Source organism: Saccopteryx leptura, chromosome 1 (genome assembly GCF_036850995.1).
Source record: "Saccopteryx leptura isolate mSacLep1 chromosome 1, mSacLep1_pri_phased_curated, whole genome shotgun sequence".
In the NCBI taxonomy this organism is placed as follows: domain Eukaryota; kingdom Metazoa; phylum Chordata; class Mammalia; order Chiroptera; family Emballonuridae; genus Saccopteryx; species Saccopteryx leptura.
Genome location: NC_089503.1, coordinates 140,264,274 through 140,290,312, shown reverse-complemented (window position 1 = coordinate 140,290,312; position 26,039 = coordinate 140,264,274). Strand labels below are relative to the sequence as shown.

The 26,039-nt window shown below is 35.6% G+C and overlaps 1 protein-coding gene across 4 annotated transcripts in view; it reads right to left on the bottom strand.

The window, feature by feature from the left end:
- Positions 1-26,039, bottom strand: part of TRAPPC13 (trafficking protein particle complex subunit 13) — a 38,909-nt gene that overhangs the window by 5,206 nt on the left and 7,664 nt on the right. For 2 of the 4 annotated variants that reach the window (XM_066376027.1, XM_066376035.1), the window contains exons 2-10: positions 20,173-20,241; positions 18,611-18,710; positions 16,872-16,956; positions 10,679-10,806; positions 8,895-8,967; positions 7,816-7,860; positions 4,327-4,344; positions 2,313-2,446; positions 151-349 (exon numbers count right to left, since the gene is read on the bottom strand). In XM_066376027.1, coding sequence (XP_066232124.1) covers positions 151-349; positions 2,313-2,446; positions 4,327-4,344; positions 7,816-7,860; positions 8,895-8,967; positions 10,679-10,806; positions 16,872-16,956; positions 18,611-18,710; positions 20,173-20,241 — 851 coding nt within the window. The remainder of the gene's footprint in view (positions 1-150; positions 350-2,312; positions 2,447-4,326; positions 4,345-7,815; positions 7,861-8,894; positions 8,968-10,678; positions 10,807-16,871; positions 16,957-18,610; positions 18,711-20,172; positions 20,242-26,039) is intronic. The other 2 variants (XM_066376044.1, XM_066376054.1) reach the window with 1 other exon arrangement.

Here is a 26,039-nt window from a genome sequence, read left to right as displayed (position 1 = left end):
AGGGAAAATTATTAATATTTTATCTTTTATTCTCTAGTAATATTAATGCCTTTTTATAGTGCTCCGTTTTTTAGTGACAGACCTAGAAAAATTTTCTCTCTACCTGCATCCCCACACCAAAACCCCCACTGAAGTTTTTTTCAGACTCACCACTCTTTGAAGTTGGCTGGTCTGTAATCTTCCTCTTTCACCTAGATTTGTTTTCCACACTATATCCAATTTTCCGATTACTGTTACTCCCTTAATGATGCCTGCTTTTTCTGCAAACTCCTTCTTGGGCTTTAGGCAGTACAAGTACTGCCGTGTATCCATTGGCTGCAAATATGTTCTTGACCCAAATGTAGTTACACTGTGAGGTGAAGACAGAGATGGAGAGAATTCTCTAGCATCTTTTAAAAGAAAAACCATATGATTGTTCCTTTTGACAGGAACGGAATAATTTACCATCCAAAGATCTGGAACAGAACAGGTCAGTTTCAACAAAAATGAAAACAAAAAATAAATATCTTGTGCTGTAAGGATTTATTTTTCTTTAAATTTTTTTAGCTGAGGGAGTCCCGGGTTCGATTCCCGGCCAGGGCACACAGAAGAAGCGCCCATCTGCTTCTCCACCCCTCCCCCTCTCCTTCCTCTCTGTCTCTCTCTTCCCCTCCCGCAGCAAGGCTCCATTGGAGAGGGGATGGCCCGGGCACTGAGGATGGCTCTGTGGCCTCTGCCTCATGTGCTAGAGTGGCTCTGGATGCGACAGAGCGACGCCCCAGAGGGGCAGAGCATCGCCCCCTGGTGGGCATGCCGGGTGGATCCCGGTCGGGTGCATGCGGGAGTCTGTCTGACTGCCTCCCTGTTTCCAGCTTTGGAAAAATGGAAAGAAAAAAAAAAAATTTTTTTTAGCTGAAATATGGAAAATTTGAGGTTCTTTATAATATAATGCAATATATTACCTAAAATATTGAATAGGTATCAATTAACTAAAAAAAATGCAATGGAAGTAAAAACTTCAAGTATCCTTTCCCTTTTCTCTATAATTATCAAAGAAAATATTTAGGAATACAAAGAAGCATAACATTATAAACTAAGTAGTCATTTTCAAAATTGCTAAAGTATCAGTAAAAGAATGAAAAATATATAGATTTCCCAAGTGGGGGTATGGGAAGCTAAGAACTTTTCTGTATCTAATCACCTTAATAAGATCACTGCAAACTTTTCACTCTTGATTAAGAAAGTCAGATACTTTTTCCAGCTATTACCTTCTTATCCATATTAATGCCAACATTTATTTATTCGTCTAAATTACCTATTGAAAAATATATGTATTTCTTTTTCACAAAAAAATTAAACCACTTATTCCTAGGCCTACTCCTTTTGATGATGATGGAATATTTCTTCTTAAAACTCACCCTCATCCTTACCCTTTCTAACTTCTCCATTATTCCTTCCATCGCCTCAGTTTTATCATTTGTAGGATAAGATGAAACATTTCATATTTACCTCACTGAGTTATTTTGAAAATTAAAATGAACAAGTGCTTCAAACAGTAAAACATAAAAACCAAACAACACCTTTAGGACAGTGAAACTATTTTGAATAATATAATAATGGTGGAACTTGTCATTACATTTGTTAAAACCCATAGAATGTACAACACAAAAAATGAACCCTAATGTAAATTATGGATTTTAGTTAGTTATAAGTATTGATATTGGTTCATCAATTGTAACAAATGTACCATGTTAAGACAACATGTAAATAATAGGACACTGTGAATAGGGAGAAATTGTACTTTTGGATCAATTTCTCTATGAAAATAAAACGTTTCCAAAAAAAAGGACAATTAAAAAAATGAAAAACCATCCAAGTCTAATGGATATTAGATTATATCTTTCGCCTGACAAGGCAATGGTGCAGTGGACAGAGCATCAACCTGGGACGTTGAAGACCCAGGTTTGAAACCCTGAGGTCACTGGCTTGAGTGCAGGATCATCCGGCTTGAGCACAGGGTGTCTAGCTTGAGCGTGGGACCACAGACATGACCCCAGGGTCACAGGCTTGAAGCCCAAGGTCACTGGCTTGAGCCCAAAGTCTCTGGCTTGAGCAAGGGGTCACTGGCTTGGTTAAAGGTTAAAGGCCTCCCCACCCCCATCAAGGCACATATGAGAAAGCAATCAATGAACAACTAAGGTGCTGCAAGTATAAATAAGTTGATGCTTCTCATCTCTCTCCCTTACTGTCTGTCTGACCCTGTCTGTCCCACTCTCTCTCTCTAAAAACAAGAGTATCTTTCAAAATAAGAACACTTTATAATTCATAGTTACCATTCTCCAGCCTCCTTGACTGAATTTAATTCTGCTACATTGTACATTATAGATGGCTCCAATGAAACTTTCTCCATAAACATGGGTGAGGTTGTAATATTCTGAATCTGGGCTTCAAGAAATACTTCATCAGTCTGAGGATATGAAAAAAACATGCACCAAAGAAAGATGACATTTAAAATATTAACCTCAGCACAAATATCTGATCTATATGAAGAAAAAATATTAACCATAAATGTGATTAGTTCATGCCTGCAAATCAAATTATCGTAATTAATGCAAGAAAAGAAACCTTCATCCTAACATAATTAACAGTTAAGTCAGGTGTTAGTCAACCAGTAACTTATCAAACAATGGATGGGGGATAACTAATATTTTTGTATTAAGATTTAAAAATTTTCTTTAACTGGAATTTCATTCACAATATCCTAAATCTTCTAGTATAAGTCATTAAAATGTTAAAATTTAGTAGGATTAACATACCTGTGGCACCTATCATTTCACTGATATGTTAATACAATTAGGTCTTCATTATAACATTTGAACATAACTTCAATTGTCACATTACTTCAATTTAAACAATATAGAGACCACTACTAGTACAATGAATAATGTATTTTATATAATCTTACAGGATTTATTTAGCAATTTGTTAGTGGTCATTAGTGAAATATATTTAGGGCTAAAAAATATGTGAACTATACTTGACAATTTTAGAACTTTTACATAAAACAACAGGTATTCTGTAGCCTTAGTCACTTGAAATGTGATGCTATTCAGCAGTTTTTTTAATCCATAGGTAATTTAAATAAGTACTTTTATAAAAAAATTTTTATTCCCTGATTATTTATATTAAACATCTTTCTCTAATGCTGTTTGGTTATTATTTGGTTTATTGCATAAACTAACCTATATAGTTTATAAAATGTATATAATGCACTAAAGATATTCAAGAATTAATTTGTTCAAAATTTCATAGTTATGTTTTATATTTATATAACAAAATAAACTATGACTAAAATAATTTGGCACTAAGAAGTTTTTTAAACACTAAATCCAGAAAATGGAAATAATTTGTAAATATAATGAAAAGGTTACATTCTAATAATATATTATCTAAACTAAAACCTTCTTTAGTGCTTGGTACATGTGCTCAAATGAAAATAAAAATATAATGATGTACCAGTTTAAAAGAATATACCATTTAAAGGCATTATTCTGGTACTTTTTCTCAAAAGAATGCTAAATATATCCCATCAATCCATTGCTTTAAAAATAACCATAGACCCACATTTCAATTTTAAAAATGAAATTTTCTGCATAAATTAGGGAGAGTTTAGATAAAATGAAGGAAAAGCAAGCAGCATAATGGAAAATTAAGTTAGTCTGAATAGTTAAGTATAAAATAGTTTTACATTTGAAAAAGTAAGAATTCAGTGCTAAGGTAGTTGATGTCATTACTATGTATGTAATATAATACTGCATAAGCAAACACCGCTTATAGTAAATAGAAATTTGAAAACATGATTTAGCCAACTTGGGAAAATTTGATTTTCTTCTGTTTACTGTTGTCACAGGGCCATCTTTACCTGACTCAGACTTAAAACCACTATGCATTTGAAGATAAATTTCAAGTAGATATTTTATCCAAAGAATTGAAGTATTTGGAGGGTAGATTATATAGTAAGATGTTGAAAATCCCAAGGCTATTTTGAACAAGGTTAACATGTCTCTTAAAAAACCACCTAAAGGAAAAACACTAAAAATGAGAATATATTTGTTTCAATATGACAATTTAACCTCTGATCTATTTTTTTCTCACAGATTAAGACAATCAATACAAATATATAATTATATAATGTACAAAAAATTATATGTATCTTTTGGAAGTCAAATAGGTCATATTCACACTAACTTGTTTTTCCACTATGTTTTGTAAAGAGAGATTAATTAGGCAGAGAGTCAAAAAGTGGTAAGGTAAGCATATAAATTTATAATAAAAAAATCAAATTACCACAGAACTGAGGTCACTCTAATGGAAAAAATAAAAAAGAAAAATTAGAAAAATTAGAATTAAATGTTAAAGAAAAAGAATAACTAACTTTAAAATAAAATGCATTTCTGCATTTTTTAAATTTACTAAACAAGACAGCATTAGTAAAACAAGAAAGTAAACAGAAGCTACATAAAGAAATATGACAAATCACTTTTCTAAAAAGGTGAAATTGCTAAGGTTAAATGAATGGAGATGAACACTTAGGTGAATACTTAGATAGAAGCAAATATTCAAGGACACATCTTGGAGGAGAGAAGTGCACTCCACGCCTTTCTAGTTCCATAAATTCTTTACTATATTGTAAGTCTTCATAGGTTACTTAAAATGGATATACACTGTCCCCTACCCTGAGAATACACCCACTGTAGAGCTTCTCCTAAATTTATCTAATAATGGGATCCTTTTTCAAGGAACATCTTGAGTGATTAGGAGTCTATGGATCATACTTTTAAAGAAAGCTGGGCTAGACGACAGACAAGTGAAATTTAGTCTGCCCTGGTTAATAGATTTCATAGTTAGTCTTTCTTCTTAAGATATATTTCTTAAGCTACCTATTTATCAAGGGCCATCTCAAATGTCCTTTTTTGTCAAACACATAGCTGGAAATTATATATATTTCACTGCTCTATGATCCCAGACTATTAGTATACTGCATGGTCTTGCACGGGAGGGTGCTTATACTGTAGTTATGTCATGCCTGTCTCCTCCTTTAGATTAGGAAGATGTTCAGTTTATACATATTTGTCTTCATTACCTCACATGGAGCTCTGTACCTAGCAGGTAACCAAATATTTGAATCCTAGCTCTTATATCACTAATCTTGCAAGGCTTTCCTGTTTTAGAAGACTACAACGAAGTTTCTCATAAAAACTTGTTTTTCTTGGCCCTGGCCGGTTGGCTCAGTGGTAGAGCGTCGGCCTGGCGTGCAGAAGTCCCGGGTTCGATTCCCGGCCAGGGCACACAGGAGAAGCGCCCATCTGCTTCTCCACCCCTTCCCCTTTCCTTCCTCTCTGTCTCTCTCTTCCCCTCCTGCAGCCGAGGCTCCATTGGAGCAAAGATGGCCCGGGCGCTGGGGATGGCTCCCTGGCCTCTGCCCCAGGCACTGGAGTGGCTCTGGTCGCAACAGAGCGACGCCCCGGAAGGGCAGAGCATCGCCCCCTGGTGGGCAGAGCGTTGTCCCTGGTGGGAGTGCCGGGTGGATCCCAGTCGGGCTCATGCGGGAGTCTGTCTGACTGTCTCTCCCCGTTCCCAGCTTCAGAAAAATTTAAAAAAATAAAAAAACAACAACAAAAAAAACTTGTTTTTCTTTAGACAACACACATATTATTAGAGTTCTCAGAAACAGCATAAAAATGTTTGTGACAAATGTAGGGCTAATTTTAGTTGTTTTATAAGGACTATGGCACAGAATAATAAATATCACCTACAGTTAGAGTGGGTTACTAGCTCCTATAATTTCCCTGAGCTTCCTAGTTGGGGTCAATAGAATCTGCCTCATCCTATTTGTTTACTCCTGGTTTTAAAGATGTCTACTTGCAAAAGTTCAACATTTTATTAAAACATTTTTTGCTGAAGTGTGTTGGCAAAGTTTAAAGTTTACGCCTATATATGTTAGCTGAAAAAGACAGCAAATAAAATTGTTACTATGTTATAAGAACAGAATATTATAAGTAAGTGAGTAAAGAATGAATGACAATACTGATTAATGAAAATTCAGTTACTTTCTGATGTGGTGAAATTGTGGGCTTTTTTGTTCTTTTTTTGAGGAGTATGTCACTTTTATAATATTATTCATGGAATAACTAGCAATTTAAAAAACTATTCACAAATCACTGAATATTAGTGTTTTAAAACTACCTGTCAAGTGTCTGAATGTATGAACACATTTTCAACAAAGAAAACCTAAAATATGTTCACACATGCTTTCCTAGGAGCCACTTACAGGAAAAAGACCCACCAGCAGCCATATTTATTTTTAATTTTCTAACATATCTAGTCAAACAGAATGATTACCTATTTCCCCTCAGCCTATGAATGAAATCTTTCCCAGCAAAGTAATAAATTAATAAGACTATTTAAAATTTACCCAACTGCACAACTATACTGTGATTAATCAAAAGCCATGATTAATAACAACAAGGGTGGAACAAATATGTAATATCCCAACTCCCCTACTCCTCAATAAGAAATATCAACTCTTTAAACATCTAGTAATCTCCTTGATGATACCTTACACTCCTTTCAAATATGTATGCTTTTCACTACAGTATTCCATGTGCATCTGCACTCTGCTGGGAATGCCTTCACGGCTCTGACACTGTGACGTTTCCAACACACGGTCCTTCCAGACAGCCTGCAGTTCCCCTCCCCTCCTTCCTGAAGCTTCTTCAGACCACTCCAAAGTCTCGTCCTTTTATATCATCCTCTTTATACCACAGCAGGCAGTTTTACTATTTTATGCCTTTTTATCTTCTTTTCCCTTATAGGTCTTTACCGTAGGTCAGGTTCCTTATCTGAGACATCTTAGTATGGCCAGCTGTAGAACTAACTTTATACTGAATATAAACTCAGATGATGAAAAAAAAAAAAAAAAAAAACAACTCAGACAATAGTAAAAATATCTACCAAATTTGAAAATTTATGATTATCATATGGTTTTAGAATAACAAAGATGCAGTTTTCATTCCAAAATACTGTATATAGGTGACTATCTGAACTCATCACTGGGGTATGAAACCCATGCTATTTCAGGGGGGAAGGGGCCCTTTAGGAAATCTGCTTGTCCTGGAGCTCTAGAAGCCAAGATTAAGATAGAATTTTGTAAAAGAAATTCAAGCAATAAAACCTTTCTCCAATGGAAAATTCTATTTTATCTCTTTTGTTAGGCTAGAATACAGATTACCTCCTATTCTAAAAGTTACTTCTTTCTATATTTTTGCCAAACTTGTTTGTCCTAACGAGTGGTTCAAACCATTCACTAAACTCAGCAACCTAACTCTGCCGGCACACTGACTTCCAGGACAGAGGCTTTTAATATGCAGAGCTCTACTTATCAATATTTTTCCACATAAAAAATCTTCTTTGCAGGGTTAGATCTACTGCTTCAATTTTTGTAGTATCAGAATCACATTGTAAATATTCAGACTGATGTTTTAGACAGTAACAAGAACCATTAAATGAAATTATAGGGCAATCATTTAATGAAAGGGGTTAAAACCTCACAAAATTAACAAGGAGAATAAAAATTAAGACATACTGATTCCATGAAAGTTGAAAACAGCAGATTAAAGAGGTTTACAAGGTAATTATTCACTTTTGATTGAACTTTATGCTGATTTTAACAAGTAATTTGCAACTTACTTCAATATGAAATGTAATACATCATTATTTTAGTCAAATAAGATCTTAACGTTGTATCTGAAATCCCATTAAGCGCCCATCACTTACCTCTGCATTGTAAAATTTGGTTTTCACATCCAGTGGTTTGAGAACCTGGTTGAATAAAGTATATCAATCAGGAGATTCTTCTCATTTGACCATTTATTTTTGTTGCTTTCTTTAAATAGCAAGGCTTAAATTTGTCAAAGTCATTTTCCAATTCTAATTGTAAAAGACTTTTCTAATAGGTATATAACATTCTTGCAAAAATAAAAAACAAAACAAAACAAAACAGAAAACCCCCCAAACAATCCTAACTGTATTTTTTAAAAGGCAACCATCATTTCTTGACTAGGTGATAGTTACTTGGGTTTTTCTTCATTCATTTGACTAAACTGAACACATATATTTCAGTATTTTTCTATATGTATATTTTACCAAACTACATTTACCAAAATAAGCAATTGAATCTCTTTTCTTTTTCAAAAGGCAGCAAAACATTAAACAAATGAGCAATATAAGAAAGCAATAGCAAAATGTTTCCTATTGATAGTATTTTTTCTTTCACTTTCAGGAATAAAAAAATATATATAGCATCATATCTAGATCTATAACATATACAGTATAACATATATGGTAGTCTTGTCTCTCAGTCTGCGCACACAGATATGTTAAACTAGTGGTTTTTAAACTATTTTTGATCACTGACTTTGAAAATTGTGTACAAATACTAGATTCTACCTACAATTTCAGTGACTCAGGGAGTCTGATGGAGATTGAGGCACTCAGCTCAAGTCAATAATCTCTCAAATACTTCCTTAGAAATTTGATACAGTTTATACTATTTTATCTGAACTTTACATTTTTTCCTCTTCTAGAGTCTTGTGTGCTTTGTCAAGCTAAGAAAATACTAAAAAAATTTGGTAAAAATCTTAAGTTTCATATTACATTGGTAATGATAATTTCTCTGCTTTTATTTAAATTAATTACATCTAACTTTAGATTGCTAGCAATATGACAAGTCCAAAAATAGTAAGCTATTTGCTTTCTTTGGAGCCTATTTTCACTGTAAACAGAAATAACTACTCTTCCAGGAAAAAGAAAAGTCACGTTTTAAAAAAGCCATTTGCCACTGTCATATTCAATACCTGAAATTTGAAGAATTTTCTAAAATACATTTTTTCTCCACCCTGAGTTGTATAACTCACTGCACACACCAAGCTGAAACAGAAAAATGTCTTAATGATTTTGAATCATTTTCAATTCTGTGTCTTAATAGTAAATGTACTACACCTCAATTCTACCTACAAATCTGAAAAATATTTACACCAATGATATAAAAATATAGTCAACTGAGCCTAGAGCAGGAAAAAAATGAGTTTCAGCAGATATGAATATAATTACATGAACGAGAAAGTTCTGATTAGTAAAACGAGAGATTTTTAGAGCAGGAAGTCTGTACCTTTTCCTTCAAAAGGTGGGATATATTCCAAACTAAATTCCATTATAACCAGTTAAATGTAAAAAGTTCATATACCTTAGAAAAAAATACAAATTTTTAAAAATTCTAGAATGGGGGCCCTGGCTGGGTATCTAAGTAGTTAGAATGTCATCCCAATATGCCTAGGTTGTGGGTTCAGTCCCTGGTCAGGTGGTTCTTTTGGTGATGCTTGGTTATAGATTCCTCTTAGTTTAGTCCAAAGTTGGTTTTTCAAGATGATTGTTCCTAAGTTAAGTTGTAATCCACTTTGGTTCTGGGATGTGGGAGTTGTAATGTCTGCCTACTATGTTGTCATTTTCCCTTTCAACTCAAGGTACAAGTCTTGAAGGTAGATTTAGATTTGAGTTATATGCCATTATTTATTAGTTAGTTAATTCTACAAAAGTCTTATTTTCTTTAAAATGGGGGTTTTGCATGTTTAATATTTCAAGAAATTCAATTTCAACTAATGTTGACTTCTGTTCTCTGCTAAATACTGGTGACAGAGCAGACTTCAAGAAACTCAAACTTTAAAGAGACAGTAGGCACTCACTAAGTAATTTAAGTATAAAAGGTTTTAAAAATGACAAGTTGTAGGTGCTATAGATTATACAAGAAGCATGACTTAATAGGGGGCCAGGAAAGCCTCTTTGAGAAAGTCATGCTGAATCTGCGATATGAAAAAGTAGAAGTATACTAAACAAAATGACACAGGCACTGCTCTAAGGAAAGAAGACACTTCAAGTTACAGATTCAGAGGTAAAAAACCAGTCTGAGAGGGAGAGAAGGGTGTCAAAAGGAAAAAAATAGAGTAGCTGGTAAAAATTAGGTCGTGGAGAGCTTTGTAAAACCTATGCAAACTCAGATTTCCTAAGGGCAGTGAGAGGTCACTAAAGAGCTAAGTGACTTATCCAAGATCATGTAGTTAATAAATAGTAAACCTGAAGTTTGAACTCCCCAGAAAATTTGACTCTAATACTCAAACCAATCATAGAATAAATATTTTAAAATGCTTATAACAGAGCTTGTTGTCAAAATTCATTGATTAAATAATAGTTATATTATATACTTTAATATCATGTAATTCTTTAAGGCTAAAAAGAGAAACAAAAATGGTGATCTATGTGGAGATGAAGAAGAGATGATAATGAAAGATAGGTAATAAGAACTAGTAGAATTTGTGAAGTGACTGGGTGGTAAGGCAGTGGACAAGTCTAAAATTACTTTAGATGGCTGAAATGTTCATATTTGCTTCTTAAGACTGAAAGAAAAATATACTATGACATTCAAATACATGCAAAATGTTGTTTAAAGTTTGTTTCTGGTAAACATGTAAACAAAATTCCTTCTGAAGTATGACTAAGGTGTAATGATAACTGGAAATAAGCAAAAGTTTCAAATAAAGGCACATATAAAGAAATCCCTTCTAAAACTAGTAAAAAGAATCCTTACATGTGTGTTCCAATTTCCTTTACTTCATGGTGTATAACATCATCAATACAACAATCAGGTTTAAGTTCAGCCACTGCAGCATTGGAGGCTGAAAGATTTAAACGCTGAGAGCTTGTCTGAAGATCAGCCTTGAAAGAAAGTGGGGAGAAAAATGCAGATGAGACTGGTTATCTTCACAGTGTGAATGGGTATGGGGCAAAGACTAGGGCAACAGGAACAAAGAAGTCCGAGAGAGAAGGAGCAATACTTTCTCTGTTTAAATCTTTCTGTATAGCTGGTGCTTAGAACCATGGCAATGGTTCACACATGGTTCACACACACATGCACTTCAAAAATAAATAAATAAAACCAACCAGGAAGTAGGGGAAATTCAGAATTAAATACAAAAGGCTCACATTGTTACAGTGGGTGTTTCTGACCTAGTTATATCAAATAACCACAAATTGCATTTCACAGAATGCAAAGCCACCAATAGCGTTCAGCTCTACAACAACAACAACAACAAAAACTATAAAAATAAGAAAAGAGATAATGAGACTTAAAACAATTCACTGGTAAAAACTGCCACCCTAAACCAAGTGTGAAACAGAAAAAAACTATAAAGCAATATACTCAAATTGAGTAAGATACCCTCAAAACAACAGTTGGACCTATGAAAAAACACCTTGAATCAGAAATTTCAAAACTAAGGCAAAGATTAAAAAAAAAAACCATGGTGATTGAACTTAAAAAGATAAAGACCATATTAGAAATGAAGACTAAATTACAAAGCATCCACGAAAAACTAGATTTGAATGAAAATTTAAGGAGCCCTAAGGAAAAGGAGAATAAGAGAAACTAGTTTACATACAGAGTTTATAAAGTGATAAACAATGAAAACTTTCTGAAAATAAAAGATCTGAATCTATTAATTGAAAGAGTCTACTTGGTATCAGGAAAATCACATCCGAACCAACTCTGAAACTTATAGAAAAATATCCCCGGGGCCTCCGAAAAAAATACCAAATAACTTAAAAGCAAGAGAATTAGACTGGCATTAGTCCTCTCAATAACAACATATATAGCTAGGTAACAAAGTAGTAGCATTTTCAGCAAACAATTAAAATGTAAACCAAGGATTCTGGCATTTTCAGAAAACAAAAGGAAAGGAAATATAAACAAAGGATTTTATAGTTAGCCAAACTGTCCTTCATGCTTAGAAAAACACTTTGAACTCAGAGAATATTACACCCACAGGCCTCCCCTGACCATCTACTTGAGAAATATCCAATCAATATGCAAATAAAAAATGGGAAGATAGAAGACAGGAAAAAAGTCAAGTGGTGTAAGCAGTAGGTGTGAGTTAAAGAATGGTATTCAAGACTAAAAACTCTATGGTAAGCAGCTACAAAATAAAATGGAAGGGAGAGTATAAAAGGCATAAATACAAAGGTAGAAAGTAGAACAAAAATAAAAATCTTCCTAAATACCAAAAGAAAAAAAAATTATAAAAACAAGCAATGAAAACACATTGTGTGGAAATAAAAACATAGCATATTTAACATAATATACTTAACACTTAAATATAAAATAATGTGATACAGTTAAAACCAAGCACATCAAACTTATCAATATATGTGAATGGACTTACTTCATCTACTTTTTTTTTTTTTGGTGACAGAGACAGACAGACCAGAAAGGAGATGAGAAACATCAATTCTTTGTTGCGGCACCTTAGTTTCTCATTAATTGCTTTCTCATATGTGCCTTGATGGAGGGTGGGCTACAGCAGACTAAGTGACCCTTTGCTCAAGCCAGAGACTTTGGGCTCAAGCTGGTGAGCTTTGCTCAAACCAGATGTGACTGTGCTCAAGCTGGAGGCCTCGGGGTTTCAAACATAGGTCCTCCGCATCCCAGTCCAACACTCTATCCACTGCACCACTGCCTGGTCAGGCTTACTTCATTTGTTAAAACAATTCAATCTGGTGCCCAAAATAAGACCTAATTATATGTCATATAAAAGAGCCATAAATAAAAACAAAATGGTTCAAAAAGGTTAAAAATAAAGAGATGGACAAAGGCATAGCAGGAAAATGGAAATAGTAATAAGAAAGTGGTAGTTGTGCCCTCGTTGGATAGCTCAGTTGGTTAGAGCATTGTCCCGAAGTGCAGAGGTTGCTGGATCGATACCCAGTCAGGGGCGCACATACAGGAAGATCGATGTTTCTGTCTATCTCTCCCTCTCTGCCTTCCTCTCTCTAAAATCAATGCAATAAACATTTTTTTTAAATAGTAGTTGTAATTCAGATATCAAAGCTACGATTTAAGTCAAAAAGCATTAAATGTAGCAAGAGAGGATACTATGCTGAAAGCCACAATTCACAACGGAGAATAACAAGTATAAATATGTATACAGCAAAAAGCACAGGCCTATAATGCAAAAACTATAAAAGATACAGGGAGCTACTAAAAGAAATATACTGCTAATATACCATTAACATGGCACACTCAGTATAAGACACATCAAGTTGACAAAAAAAAAAAAAAGGAAAGCTACAAAAAAGCTAACTAAACAACTAATAAGGTAAATATTACGGACCTACATATCCAGCTTTACAGTTGATAAAGATACACCTGCTTCTCAAATACACATGGAGTATTCATTAAAAATTAGTATTAGGTCACAAAAATATTGTCAAGTTCTTATCAATTAAAATATTACAAGAACAATATTGTATGGGTTGACACAATAAAATTACAAATTACTAAATTTAAAAAAGCTTTTCTATCTGAAAAAACATATTAAACAACTCTTGGGTAGAATGGGAAATACAAAGGAAATAACGGAATTTTTTAAAAAACAATCATAATGAAAATGATACATATCAGAATCTGCAGGACGTATCTAAAGCAGTAATTCAGAAGAAAATTCACTTTTATCAATGAAAAATAAAAATAAACAAATTAAATCTCCAGCTAAAAGAGGTAGAAAAAGAATAAAGTAAATAATCAGAAGCACAAGGAGATGGTTAAAAGCAAATATGAGGTAAAGAATGAAAAAGCATTAGCTATAAAGAAATAAAATACTGTTTTTAAAAACTGATATTCAAACCAAAAGCTAGCTAAACTAAATTTAAAAAAAGGAAAGCAAAAATATGCAAAATAAGAAATGACCAGGGAATAATAACACTGAAACATAAGTTTTCAGAGACTACTTTGCAGACCCATATACAAATAAATGGAAAATTTACGTAAAATGGATCATTTCCTAGAATAAAAGTTTCACAAAATTAACACCATTAGAGATAGAAAGGATACACAGACTATTCTCCACAGGACAAAAGTAAAAATGCTATCGAGTCACTTCACCCACAAAATAGCACCAGCCCATATGATTTCATAGGAGAATTCTACAGGCCCTTTAAGGACCAGATAGTCCAAATGTTCTACAGGTTGCTCCAAAGTGTTGAAAATGAAGGGAAATACTGGTATCTAAAACTTGGTAATACAGGAAAAAATAAATATACAGGCCAAAATGATGCTGTACTACCTGTATTGTGGTAAGAAATTCTGATATAAAAAAATGGCTTATGTGTACAGTATAAATTTAAATATCTATTTGAGACAAGGAAGATTCTTGGTGGGCATTGCACTGTTCGGTAAACACTAGCTACAGTTAATTTCTCTTTTTTTTTTTTAAGTGAGAGGAGGGAACATAGTGAGACAAACTCCTCCTGCATGTGCCCCGACCAAAATCCTCCTGGCAATCCCTGTTTGAGGCTGATGCTTGAATCGACTAAGCTACTTTTAGCACCTGAGGCTGATGTCCTCGACCAACCATGCCATCCTCAACTCCCAGGGCTGATGCTTGAACCAATTAAGCCACTGGCTGTGGGAAGGGAAGAGGGAGAGAAAGAGGAGGAGGAGAAGAAGCAGATGGTTGCTTCTCCTGTGTGCCCTGACCAGGAATCAAAGCCAGGCTACCATTATTTCAAGTATTACTGCCTTTATAGAAATTAAAACAAAGGCAAAAAATACGCATTTGTATTTTATAATAAGTATTCTATTATATTATTTGCTCTTTTTAATATTGACTTAAATTATATGCCTTGGTTGATTTGTTCATCTCAGAAACTGAACTTTTACTAAATGACAACTGTTATGCTAGGAATAAAGGTATACTTTCTCAAAGTTCTAAAAGGCAGATCTTTTCATAATTAAATGCATATGTTGGGAAATTTTAAAAGGTCAGAAATAAATGAGTGTGGCTGTGTGTCAATAAAACTTTATTTATGGACACTGAAACTTGAATTTCATCTAATATTCACATCACAAAATAAGCTCATGTTTCTTTTTCTCTTTTTTTATTGTATTTTTCATAAGTGAGGAGTGGCGAGCAGAGAGACAGACTCCTGCATGTGCCCAACTGGGATCCACTCAGCAAGTCCATGAGGGGGTGATGCTCTTCCCACCTGGGGCTGTTGCTCCGTTACAACCGGAACCATTTTAGAACCTGAGGCGAGGACATGGTGCCATTCTCAGCGCCCAGGCCAACTTGCTCCAGTGGAGCCTTGGCTGCAGGAGGGGAGAGAGATAGAGAGAAAGGAGGGGGGCAGGGTGGAGAAGCACATGGTCACTTCTCCTGCGTGCCCTGACTGGTAATAAACCAGGGACATCCACACACTGGGCTGACACTCTACCACTGAGCCAACCAGCCAGGGCCTAAGCTCATGTTTCTTGACAATTCTTTAAAAATGTAAAAACCAGTCTTAGCACAAATTCTTGTAAAAACTGGCAATGGGCCCTGGCCTGTTGGCTCAGTGGTGGAGCGTAGGCCTGGCGTGCGGGAGTCCTGGGTTCGATTCCCGGCCAGGGCACACAGGAGGGGTGCCCATCTGCTTCTCCACCGCGCCCCCTCTCCTTCCTCTCTGTCTCTCTCTTCCCCTCCCGCAGCCGGGGCTCCATTGGAGCGGGGTTTGCCCAGGCGCTGAGGATGGCTCTGTGGCCTCTGCCTCGGACGCTAGAATGGCTCTGATTGCAGCAGAGCGACGCCCCAAGATGGGTGGAGCATCGCCCCCTGGCGGGCGCATGCGGGAGTCTGCCTGACTACCTCCCCGTTTCCAGCTTCAGAGAAATACAAATAAAAAACAAAACAAAACAAACAAAAAAAACCTGGCAATGAACCAAACTTAGCCCACATACTGTAGTTTGCCAACTCCTGATCTAATGAAGGTCAGAAGCCCATCAGTAGTATGACAAACATATGTACATGTATACAAACAATTGCATTCACGTTCTGGAAGTTGGGTCATTTATGATATTTGGAATATTTGCTCTCTGGGGTCCTTTTCAATTCTAACTCTAATCATAAATCATTTTCAAACTCATTCTCACTGCACTTCCATTTTGGTAATGCTCTACTGACCTAAACACACCACTTGAAGACAGCTTTTACAAATACTTCTCCCTTGTATACAGTATTACTACCCTTATATCTTTTCACTTTGTAAATAATTTTCAGGTTGTTTAAATTAGTATATTCTATTTGTTAATTTCTAAATGACTGCAAAAATCTTCTAACTGGTCGATTCCTTACAAACCAACCCATATAATACTTTCATCAGTCTTCTAACAGTGTGATACCTCTGCTAAAAAGTCTCCATTGACCACTTAAAAAAAAAAGCTAAAATCTTAGCCTTAGCCTCGCCTCCAAGATGTTCCACTGTATGGCTACTATACATCTCTACAATCTTATCTACTCTTATCAAGTAAATTCTGTCCACTGCTACAATATGGTTCTGCTTCCAATCACCTTGTTCCTCTTGTCTTTTTCTCTAAATCTTACCATTCTTTCAAGATCCTCTTGTGTTCCCTCTCCTCCAATAGCCTTTCTAATTGAGGCAATCCCCCCACCCAAGTGATCTTTTCTCCTCTTTCAAATTTTACTATGTTAATCAGAAATTATTAACAGAAACATTCTGTTATTTACCTCTGACTGGTATATCTTCTGACCCAACCTATCAAAAACTTTGAAGATAACAAAAAATGATTCTGTGCTTAGCTTACTATCCTGTATCTTTAGGTGTTCAATTATTGCTTGTCATTAATGACAAAAAATCCTGTATCAAACATGCATTTTATTTAAGTTTCAAAACATAGTAACAATTGAAAAGTTGTTTTAAAAAAATATACTCCAAACAAGAATGCTACTTACTTTTACCAATATATCTTTTACAACTTGATTGCTATCATTATGAACGCTGATATAACTGGAAAAGGTCTCTCCCAAAAATATGTTCCTGTGAAATAAAGTAAATTTTTAGGTAGAAATCCATTCAAGTTTTATCACAAACATCCTTTTTGAACACCACTGAGAACTTCAAATGAAAAAAAATTTATTAAAGAATATAGATCAGGCCTAACCAGGCAGTGGCACAGTGGATAAAACGTTGGACTGGGACACAGAGGACCCAGGTTCAAAACCATAGTCACCAGCTTGAGCGCGGGCTCATCCAGCTTGAGCGCTAGGTTGCCGGCTTGAGTGTGGGATTATAGATATGACTCTACAGTTGCTGGGTTGAGCCCAAAGGCTGCTGGCTTAAAGCCCAAGGTTGCTCGCTTGAACCCAAGGTTGCTGTCTTGAGCAAGGGGTCAATGGCCTGGCTGGAGCCTCCTGGTTAAGGCACATATGAGAAAGCAATCAATGAACAACTAAGGTGCCACAACTATGAGTTGATACTTATCTCTCTCCCTTCCTGTATGTCTGTCCCTGTCTCTTCCTTTCTCTCTCTGTATCTCTCGCACTAAAATAAATAACAAATAAATAAATAAATAAAATTTTTTATTTTTTTTACAGAGACAGAGAGTCAGAGAGAGGGATAGATAGGGACAGACAGACAGGAACGGAGAGAGATGAGAAGCATCAGTCATCAGTTTTTCGTTGCAACACCTTAGTTCTGACACTATCCACTGAGCTACCGCTTGGTCAGGCTAAATAAAATATTTTATAAAAATTTAAAATTAAGCCACTAGTCATTTTTATTAAAACAACTTCAGGAAATCAAATAAATTAGTAAAAAATATACTCTGAAATTTATAAAATTTTTTATAAAAAATATATTATAGCCTGATTAGGCCATGGCACAGTGGATAGTGTCAGACTGGGACATAGAGGACCCAGGTTCCAAACCCTGAGGTCTCAGGCTTGAGCGCAGGGTCACTGGCTTGAGCATGGGATCATAGATATGACCCCATGGTCACTGGCTTGGGCCCAAAGGTCGTTGGCTTGAAGCACAAGGTTGCTGGCTTGAGCAAGGGGTCACTCACTCTCCTGTAGCCCCCCGTCAAGGCACATATGAGAAAGCAATTGATGAACAAGCAATTAATGAACAAAAATAAAGAACTGATGCTTCTTATCTCTCCCCCTTCCTGTCTGTCTCTATCTCTAACTTTCTTTATCTGTCAAAATATATATATTATAAATATTTTAAAATACTTAAAATAATATTTGCTCCCTTTCCATCTTTTTTTGTTGTCTGTGTCTATGAGATAATTTTTTTCATATTCCCTTCACCTTTTTATCTTATGGTTTTTAAAAACCATAATCAAATATAAATGTGATAAAATGTATTTTTACCACTTAATGTATCATGAACATTTTTCCAGCCCATAGTTATGTTTTAAAAACTAGGTTTAGCCTGACTGGTGGTGGTGTAGTGGATAATGTCGACCTGGGATGCTGAGGTTCCAAGTTTAAAACCCCAAGGTCACAGCTTTAGCATGGGCTCATCCAGTTTAAGCACAACTAAAGTAAGTCAACCTCTCTGCTTTTCTAAAAAATAACAAAACACACACACACAAAAAAAAACCAACCTTCCCCCACCAAAAGGACACTAGATTTATAATGGCTTTTATAGTATTGCTACATTTCTTATGTGACTATATCATTCTTACCCAAAATTCTGTGGTAAAGTCAACATTTCTCCCAACATTAAAATTTCTGCGCCATTTACAGTTGAAGGATCATCTCTCATAAGCTGGTTAAAGAGGTCTCCTATAGAAAAAGGAAAACAAAAAATCTAACCTTTTCCTTGTAAATACTTACATAAAGAAGTATCTGGGAAAAAGATAATTTAAAAACATAACCTCTTCATAAAAGTTATATATGTATTTTAAAAATTTTATTTCTAGCCTGATCAGGTGGTGGTGCAGTGGACAGAGCGTCAGACTGGGATGTGAAGAACCCAGGTTTGAGACCCTGAGGTCGCCAGCTTGAGCGCGGGCTCATCTGGTTTGAGCAAAGCTCACCAGCTTGAGCCCAAGGTCACTGGCTGGAGCAAGGGGTCACTCGATCTGCTGTAGCCCCACAGTCAAGGCACATATAAGAAATCAATCAATGAACAACTAAGAAACCACAACGAAGAATTGATGTTTCTCATCTCTCTCTCTTCCTGTCTGTCTGTCCTTATCTGTCCCTCTTTCTGACTCTCTCTCCCACACAAAAAAAAATCTTATTTCTAATCTTCAATGCAATTAATGCATGCCAAAAATTTGTTTTCACAGAGAATGAATTTTAGAAACAAAGAAAAATATAGGTCACATGATATAAAATATATTATAGAAATCTCCAATAATTTAAAAAAGGGAATGCTAATACATGCAATAATGGAACATCTGAAGATAAATGTAATTTTAATAGTATCATGACTCTGAATGCATTATTACTAAAACTAAAGTTTCTTGTTGCCATGGGATATTAATAATTTGTCAACTTATAGATTATGAGTGAGACCTCTTACTCAGATGGCCACCACTGGCATGGTACAAAAACAGAGAAAAAAGAATGCAGCAGGCCCTGGCCAGTTGGCTCAGTGGTAGTGTCAGCCCGGTGTGTGGATGTCCCGGGTTCAAATCCCTGTCAGGGCAAACAGGAGAAGCGCCCATCTGCTTCTCCACCCTTCCCCTTCTTGTTTCTCTCTCTCATGTTCTGCAGCCATGGCTCGATTGCAGTGTGTTGGCCCCAGGCACTGAGGATGGCTCCATGGCCTCCACCTCAGGTGCAACAGAGCAATGCCCCAGATGGCAAAGCATCGCCTCCTAGTGGGCTTGCCAGGAGATCCCAGTCTGGAAGTATGCAGGAGTCTGTCTCTGCCTCCCCTCCTCTGAGTTAAAAAAAAAAAAAAGAATGCAGCAAAGAATTAGCATAAGATTGATAAGGGTAGGCTTATTCCAAGGTAAGAGAGGCAATCAAGTTTCACCTTTTCCCTTCAGTGGTCGGCAAACTGAGGCTCGCAAGCCACATGCGGCTCTCTGGCCCCTTGAGTGTGGCTCTTCCACAAAATACCATATGCAGGCGCTACCTCGATAAGGAATGTACCTACCTATATAGTTTAAGTTTTAAAATTTTGGCTCTCAAAAGAAATTTCAATCGTTGTACTGTTGATATCTGGCTCTGTTGACTAATGAGTTTACCGACCACTGCAGTAGGTACAAGTAGAATAAAGTATGTGCCATACCAGGTAAGTCTTTCTCTTCACAGGTTACTGGAATATTGGTGAATAAGGTAGGCTTAGTCAACCGCATCACTGTGAATTGATAGAAAAAAAAAAGAAAGAAAAAGAAAGAAAATATTACTATTGCTTTGGCAACTACTCCCAAGTTAAGTGTATGATATTCATTAATTTTATATTAATATAAAATATAACTAAATACTTCCTAAAGATATTAAATACTTCCTAAGATTATTATACAGCAATGATTTACTAAAAATGCTAACATATAAAAGAATTTTAGATATGAAAAATAATTTTGCATTTTTACAGCCAGAATGAATTATAAAAATTAAATGTAAATATATCTCATTACAGAAAAATTAGAAAGGAATTTTAAAGCTTAAGGTATATTAAGAGAACAAAGCTTTAAAAAAGTCCTGAGTAACTTCAGCGTAAATGATATCAAAAAACTATTAAGCAAAATTAGTCTGATAGGGAAAAATGTTTAGTGCACCATCTTGAATATGAAACAATAATTTTATGCCAAAAAGAGTCTTTTGTTAGCTTTATTTTTCTATTATAATTACTGGCCACTGGAAGCTCAGTAAGTGATCCTTTAAGTAATATTAATTCTGTGTAGAAATTACAAAAACATCAGTTAGTGAATAGGTTTATATATATAATTCCAAGCAAAACTAAGATTTGTTCCAGAACATAACAGAATGTGTCTAAAGTTTATCTAGAAAAACAAATAAATAAACATGAAATAAATAGGAAAAATGAGGAATAAACAGGGATTACCATGTATTAAAACATTTAAATCCACAATCAACTACATGGCTTATTAATTGAAGATCATACAGATATACATATATAAGTTCTAAAAATTATCAGAATACAGAAAAGAAAAAACACAATATTATAAGATACTGGAACTGGTTAGTTATCTGGAAAAATAAAATTTAATTTACAAATTCATTTCAAATATCAAATAAATTGCTTATGGAGCAAAAATTAAGACACCGAAAATAGGAAAAGGGAAGTATTTATTGAAGCTAGTCTAGCAAGGATAAGACAGTCTAATTTTTTTGGTTTTGTTTTTGTTTTATTTAGACGATTTTAACAGGGTGACATTGATCAATCAGAGTACAGAGATTCAGAGAAAACATCTCCAGGTCATTTTGACATTTGATTATGTTGCATACCCATCACCAAAAGTCAAATTGTCTTCTGTCAGCTTTTATTTGGTTTTCTTTGTGCCCCTCCCCTCCCTCCACCTCCTCCCCTTCTCCCTGGTAACCACCACACTCTTGTCCATGTTTATGAGTCTCAATTTTGTGTCCCACCTTTGTATGGAATCATACAGTTCTTAGTTTTTTCTGATTTACTTATTTCACTCAGTATAATGTTATCAAGGTCCATCCATGTTGTCTTGAATGATCCTATGTCATCATTTCTTATGGTGAGTAGTATTCCATAGTGTATATATACCACATTTTCTTTATCTAATCTTCTATTGAAGGGCTTTTGGTTGTTTCCATGTCTTGGCCACCGTGAACAATGCTGCAATGAACATAAGGCTGCATGTGTCTTTATGTACCAATGTTTTTGAGTTATGTGGGTATATATTTAGTAGAGGGATTGCTGGGTCATAAGGTAGTTTTATTCCTAATTTTTTGAGGAACCACCATATTTTCTTCCATAATGGTTGTACTACTTTACATTCCCAACAACAGTGAATGAGGGTTCCTTTTTATCCACAACCTCTTCAACACTTGTTATTACTGAGACAGTCTAATTTTTAAAAAAATATTTTAACAATTATTTTTGAAGATTGACATTTGACATTAAAATTACAGTGGTACCATGAGATACGAACAGACCAACATATGAATTTTTTAAGATACAAGCTGCAACTCAGTCCGTATTTTTGTTCGAGATCTGAGCGAAATTCCGAGATACGAGTAGTGATTAAGTTTTTGTGGTTTCATTTTAAGTAAAGAAAGTGCAGTTTTAGTTTTGTTTAAAGAAAATGCAGTTTTAGTTTACATTTAGTGTTAAGAAAGTGCAGCTTTAGTTTACATGTCTACAGTCTGCATCCCTTCCTCCCTCCCTCCCTCCTCCTCCTCCGCCATTCACCTCCATTAGCCGCACTCGTCTGTCTCCAAGGTAAGATACAGTACTAAATAACAGTTTTCTTTTATTTCATATATTTTGTTATGCATTGGTAAAGTATACATGTGTGTTTCTTAATTAAAAATGTCTTTTTTCATAATTTAGGATGGTTTGGGGATATTTTACAGGGCGGGAACTGATTAAATCTATTTCAGTTATTTTAAATGGGAGAAATTTGTTTGATACACGAGTTGACTGACTTACGAGCTTGGTTACAGAACAAATTAAATTCGTATCTCAAGGTACCACTGTAAAACAAAATATAAAATTAAAAATCATACAAAATATTTTAGAAAATGAATCACAGAAGACTCCTTAATTATCCTGTCTTAAAAATGTTCAAATCAAAATGTATAAAAGACTAGAGACCTAAGTGGTCAATTCACAATATAAGTGGTGTTCATTCACTAAGGTGACCAATCATCCTCCTTTAGGGAGGACAGTTCTTCTTTCGTAAGTTCTGTCCTCCCTCAAAAAGTATCCTCCTGCATGTCCTTTTTGATATTATAGGACTAATCTGTAAATGTCCATATTCTATCAATGCAGAGTTGATCCATTGCATATGATGTAACATATTTGTATCTAAATGGGTACTTTTTCTTACAATTATTATTAAAAATTAATAGGCATGTAAGCATAATTATAAAATATTACAAATGTTTTTATTATGCATTTATCATATTATAGTGTATTATTGTTGCAATGAATAAAATGTTTCTTTTATTTACAATTGTTTTCTTCAGTTTATTTTTGTCCTCCTTTTCATTGTAAAAAAGTTGGTCACCTTATCATTCACATATATAAAAATCTACCACCTAATCACAAATTAGCTAGCTACAGCATTCATATCAAATTTAGTGTTTTTCTTCTCATCCTGGTCTCAGTTTAAATGTCATTGTTTTCAGAAAAGTAGTAACAGCTCTCCCCATAGCACCTTATATTTATCATGAAGTGTTTTTAGATATTTACAAACTCCATGAGAATTAGGCTCTTATATATATCATGTTCAGTTCTGTGGCCTCTTCATTTGACACAGGCTCTGACATATATATATATATGTAGTATATATATATTTTTATATTTTATTTATTGATTTTTTAGAGAGAGAGGAGTGAGAGAGAGAGGCAGAGAGAGAGAGAAGGGGGAGGAGCAGGAAGCTTCGACTCCCATATGTGCCTTGACCGGGCAAGCCCAAGGTTTCGAACCAGCGACCTCAGTGTTCCAGGTCGACGCTTTATCCCACTGCGCCACCACAGATCAGGCCTATGTAGTATATTTTTGCTGAATGAAAGAATTAGCATCTCATCAAAGTTCTCAAGTAACTGACATTATTTTGAAGATGTACGGTAAATTTGAACTGACACCATTAAACAATATTTTATTAAATAGATGGCTTCTAAAATAGTGAACAAATGTTAACCTTAAAATTTAAGAAGTCATTTGTTGCCTGACCAGTGGTGGTGCAGTGGATAGAGCATCAACCTGAAACGCTGAGGTCCTGGTTGTAAACCCCGAAGTCATTGGCTTGAGTGCAGGCTCACCAGCTTGTGGGGCCACCGGCTTGAGCGTGAGATCACAGACATGACTCCATGGCTGCTTGCTTGAGCCCAAGGTTGCTGGCTCGAGCAAGGGGACACTGGCTCAGCTGGAAACCCCACTACCACATCCCACCCCCATCAAGGCATGTATGAGAAAGCAATCAATGAATAACTAAAATGCTACAATTACGAGTTGATGCTTCTCATCTCTTTCCCTTCCCGTCTCTCTCTCTCTAAAACACATAAAAAAAATCCTAAGTCACTTGTAATAGTTAATATATGCTAAGCATTACCAGTGCCAGACTTTATGCAAATATCTAACAAGTATTAACACATTTAATTCTCATGATTACTCTACAAGGTTGGTATTATCATTATCCCCTTTTTACAGATTTGAAGAAGTTTGGGGAAGCTAATTTGCTTATAAAAGGTTATATATAGATGGCATAACTAGATTTGAACCTAGGTGATTTCACTCAGTTCAAAAATAATTCTCTATATTAATTATAAATCTGAGCATGAACCTGGAATGTTGTGCCTTATCAGAAAACATCCCATGAGAATTCAAAATACGATTCCACCTCAAATGGAGTATTAACCAGCTAGAGATCAATGATACACGTACAGGGGAGAGGAGGAGGAAGTAGGTGGTTGGGGAGGTGTTACTGACCTACTTCACCCTTATTTTTAACTAGGAAAACATTAGTCCTGGCCAAAGAGTTTGGTTGGTTAAAGCATTACCCAGAAGTGCTAAACTTGCTGGTGCAATCCCCAATCAGGGCACATACAGGAACAACCTGATGCTACTGTCTCTTTCTCTCTCCCCCCCCCCCCTTCCTCTCTTACTGAAATCAATAAATTAAAAAAATATATTAAGTACAATCTGAAGGGGGTAAAAAGGTGCTCTGAAAATAGTATACAGAAGATAGTTTTTCTCACAATCTAAGACTACACCAATTGGTATTTTCTGTTTCTTCCCCATTTTTTTTTCATTTCAGAAGAAACCAAATCTTTTCAATTTTAATTAAAAATATTTTTTTATTTATTCATTTTAGACAGAGAGAGAGAGAATGGGGGAGAAGGAAGCATCTACTCCTGCATGTGCCTTGACCAGGCAAGCCTAGGGTTTTGAACCAGCAACCTCAGCATTCCAGATCAATGCTTTATCCACCGTGCCACCACAGGTCAGGGAGAAGAAACCAAATCTTTTTTTTTTTTTTTTTGTATTTTTCTGAAGTTGGAAACGGGGAGGCAGACAGACTCCTGCATGTGCCTGACAGGAATCCACCAGGCATGCCCACCAGGGAGCGATGCTCTGCCCATCTGGGGCGTTGCTCTGTTGCAACCAGAGCCATTCTAGCACCTGAGGCAGAAGCCACAGAGCCATCCTCAGTGCCAGGGACAACCTTGCTCCAATGGAGCCTTGGCTGCAAATGGGGAAGAGAGAGACAGAGAGGAAGGAGAGGGGGAGGGGTGGAGAAGCAGATGGGTGCTTCTCCTGTGTGCCCTGGCCAGAAATCGAACCCGGGACTCCTGCACACCAGGTCAACGCTCTACCACTGAGCCAACCAGCCAGGGCCGAAGAAACCAAATTTTAACAAAAAAGAAGAAACACACCCTCAATGGAATCTTAGAACTTTTTAAAAGTGTCCTTAAGTTCACCCCAGATGTGAAGCCAATTTATTTCTTGATTATATGCTCAAATTCCATTATGTACAAAAGTCCTGTGAAGTTTAGTTTTTGGACACCATTGTTTTTCTAGGGGGAAGAAACAGTTGGAAGTAGGTAAAGAACAACCCTCCATTAAAGATAAAAAGAACCCCACTTCCTAAGTTATAGAAATGTCCAATCACTATGCTGTGCCCCTAAACTAGTATAATATTGTATGTCAACTATAACTGAAAAAACTTTTAAATTATTTAAAAAATTAAAAGATTCCAAACTGGCATTAAAAGTAATTGTTTTCTTCTTATTTTCAAAAGAGGGTATAAATTAGCAGAGGGGTTAGCAGTTGGTAAAAAACAATATTTGGCCTGACCAGGCGGTGGTGCAGTGAAGAGCATTGGACTAGGATGCAGAGGACCCAGGTTCAAGACCCAAGGTCACCAGCTTGAGCGCAGGCTCATCTGGTTTGAGCCAAGCTCACCAGCTTGGATCCAATGTTGCTGGTTTGAGCAA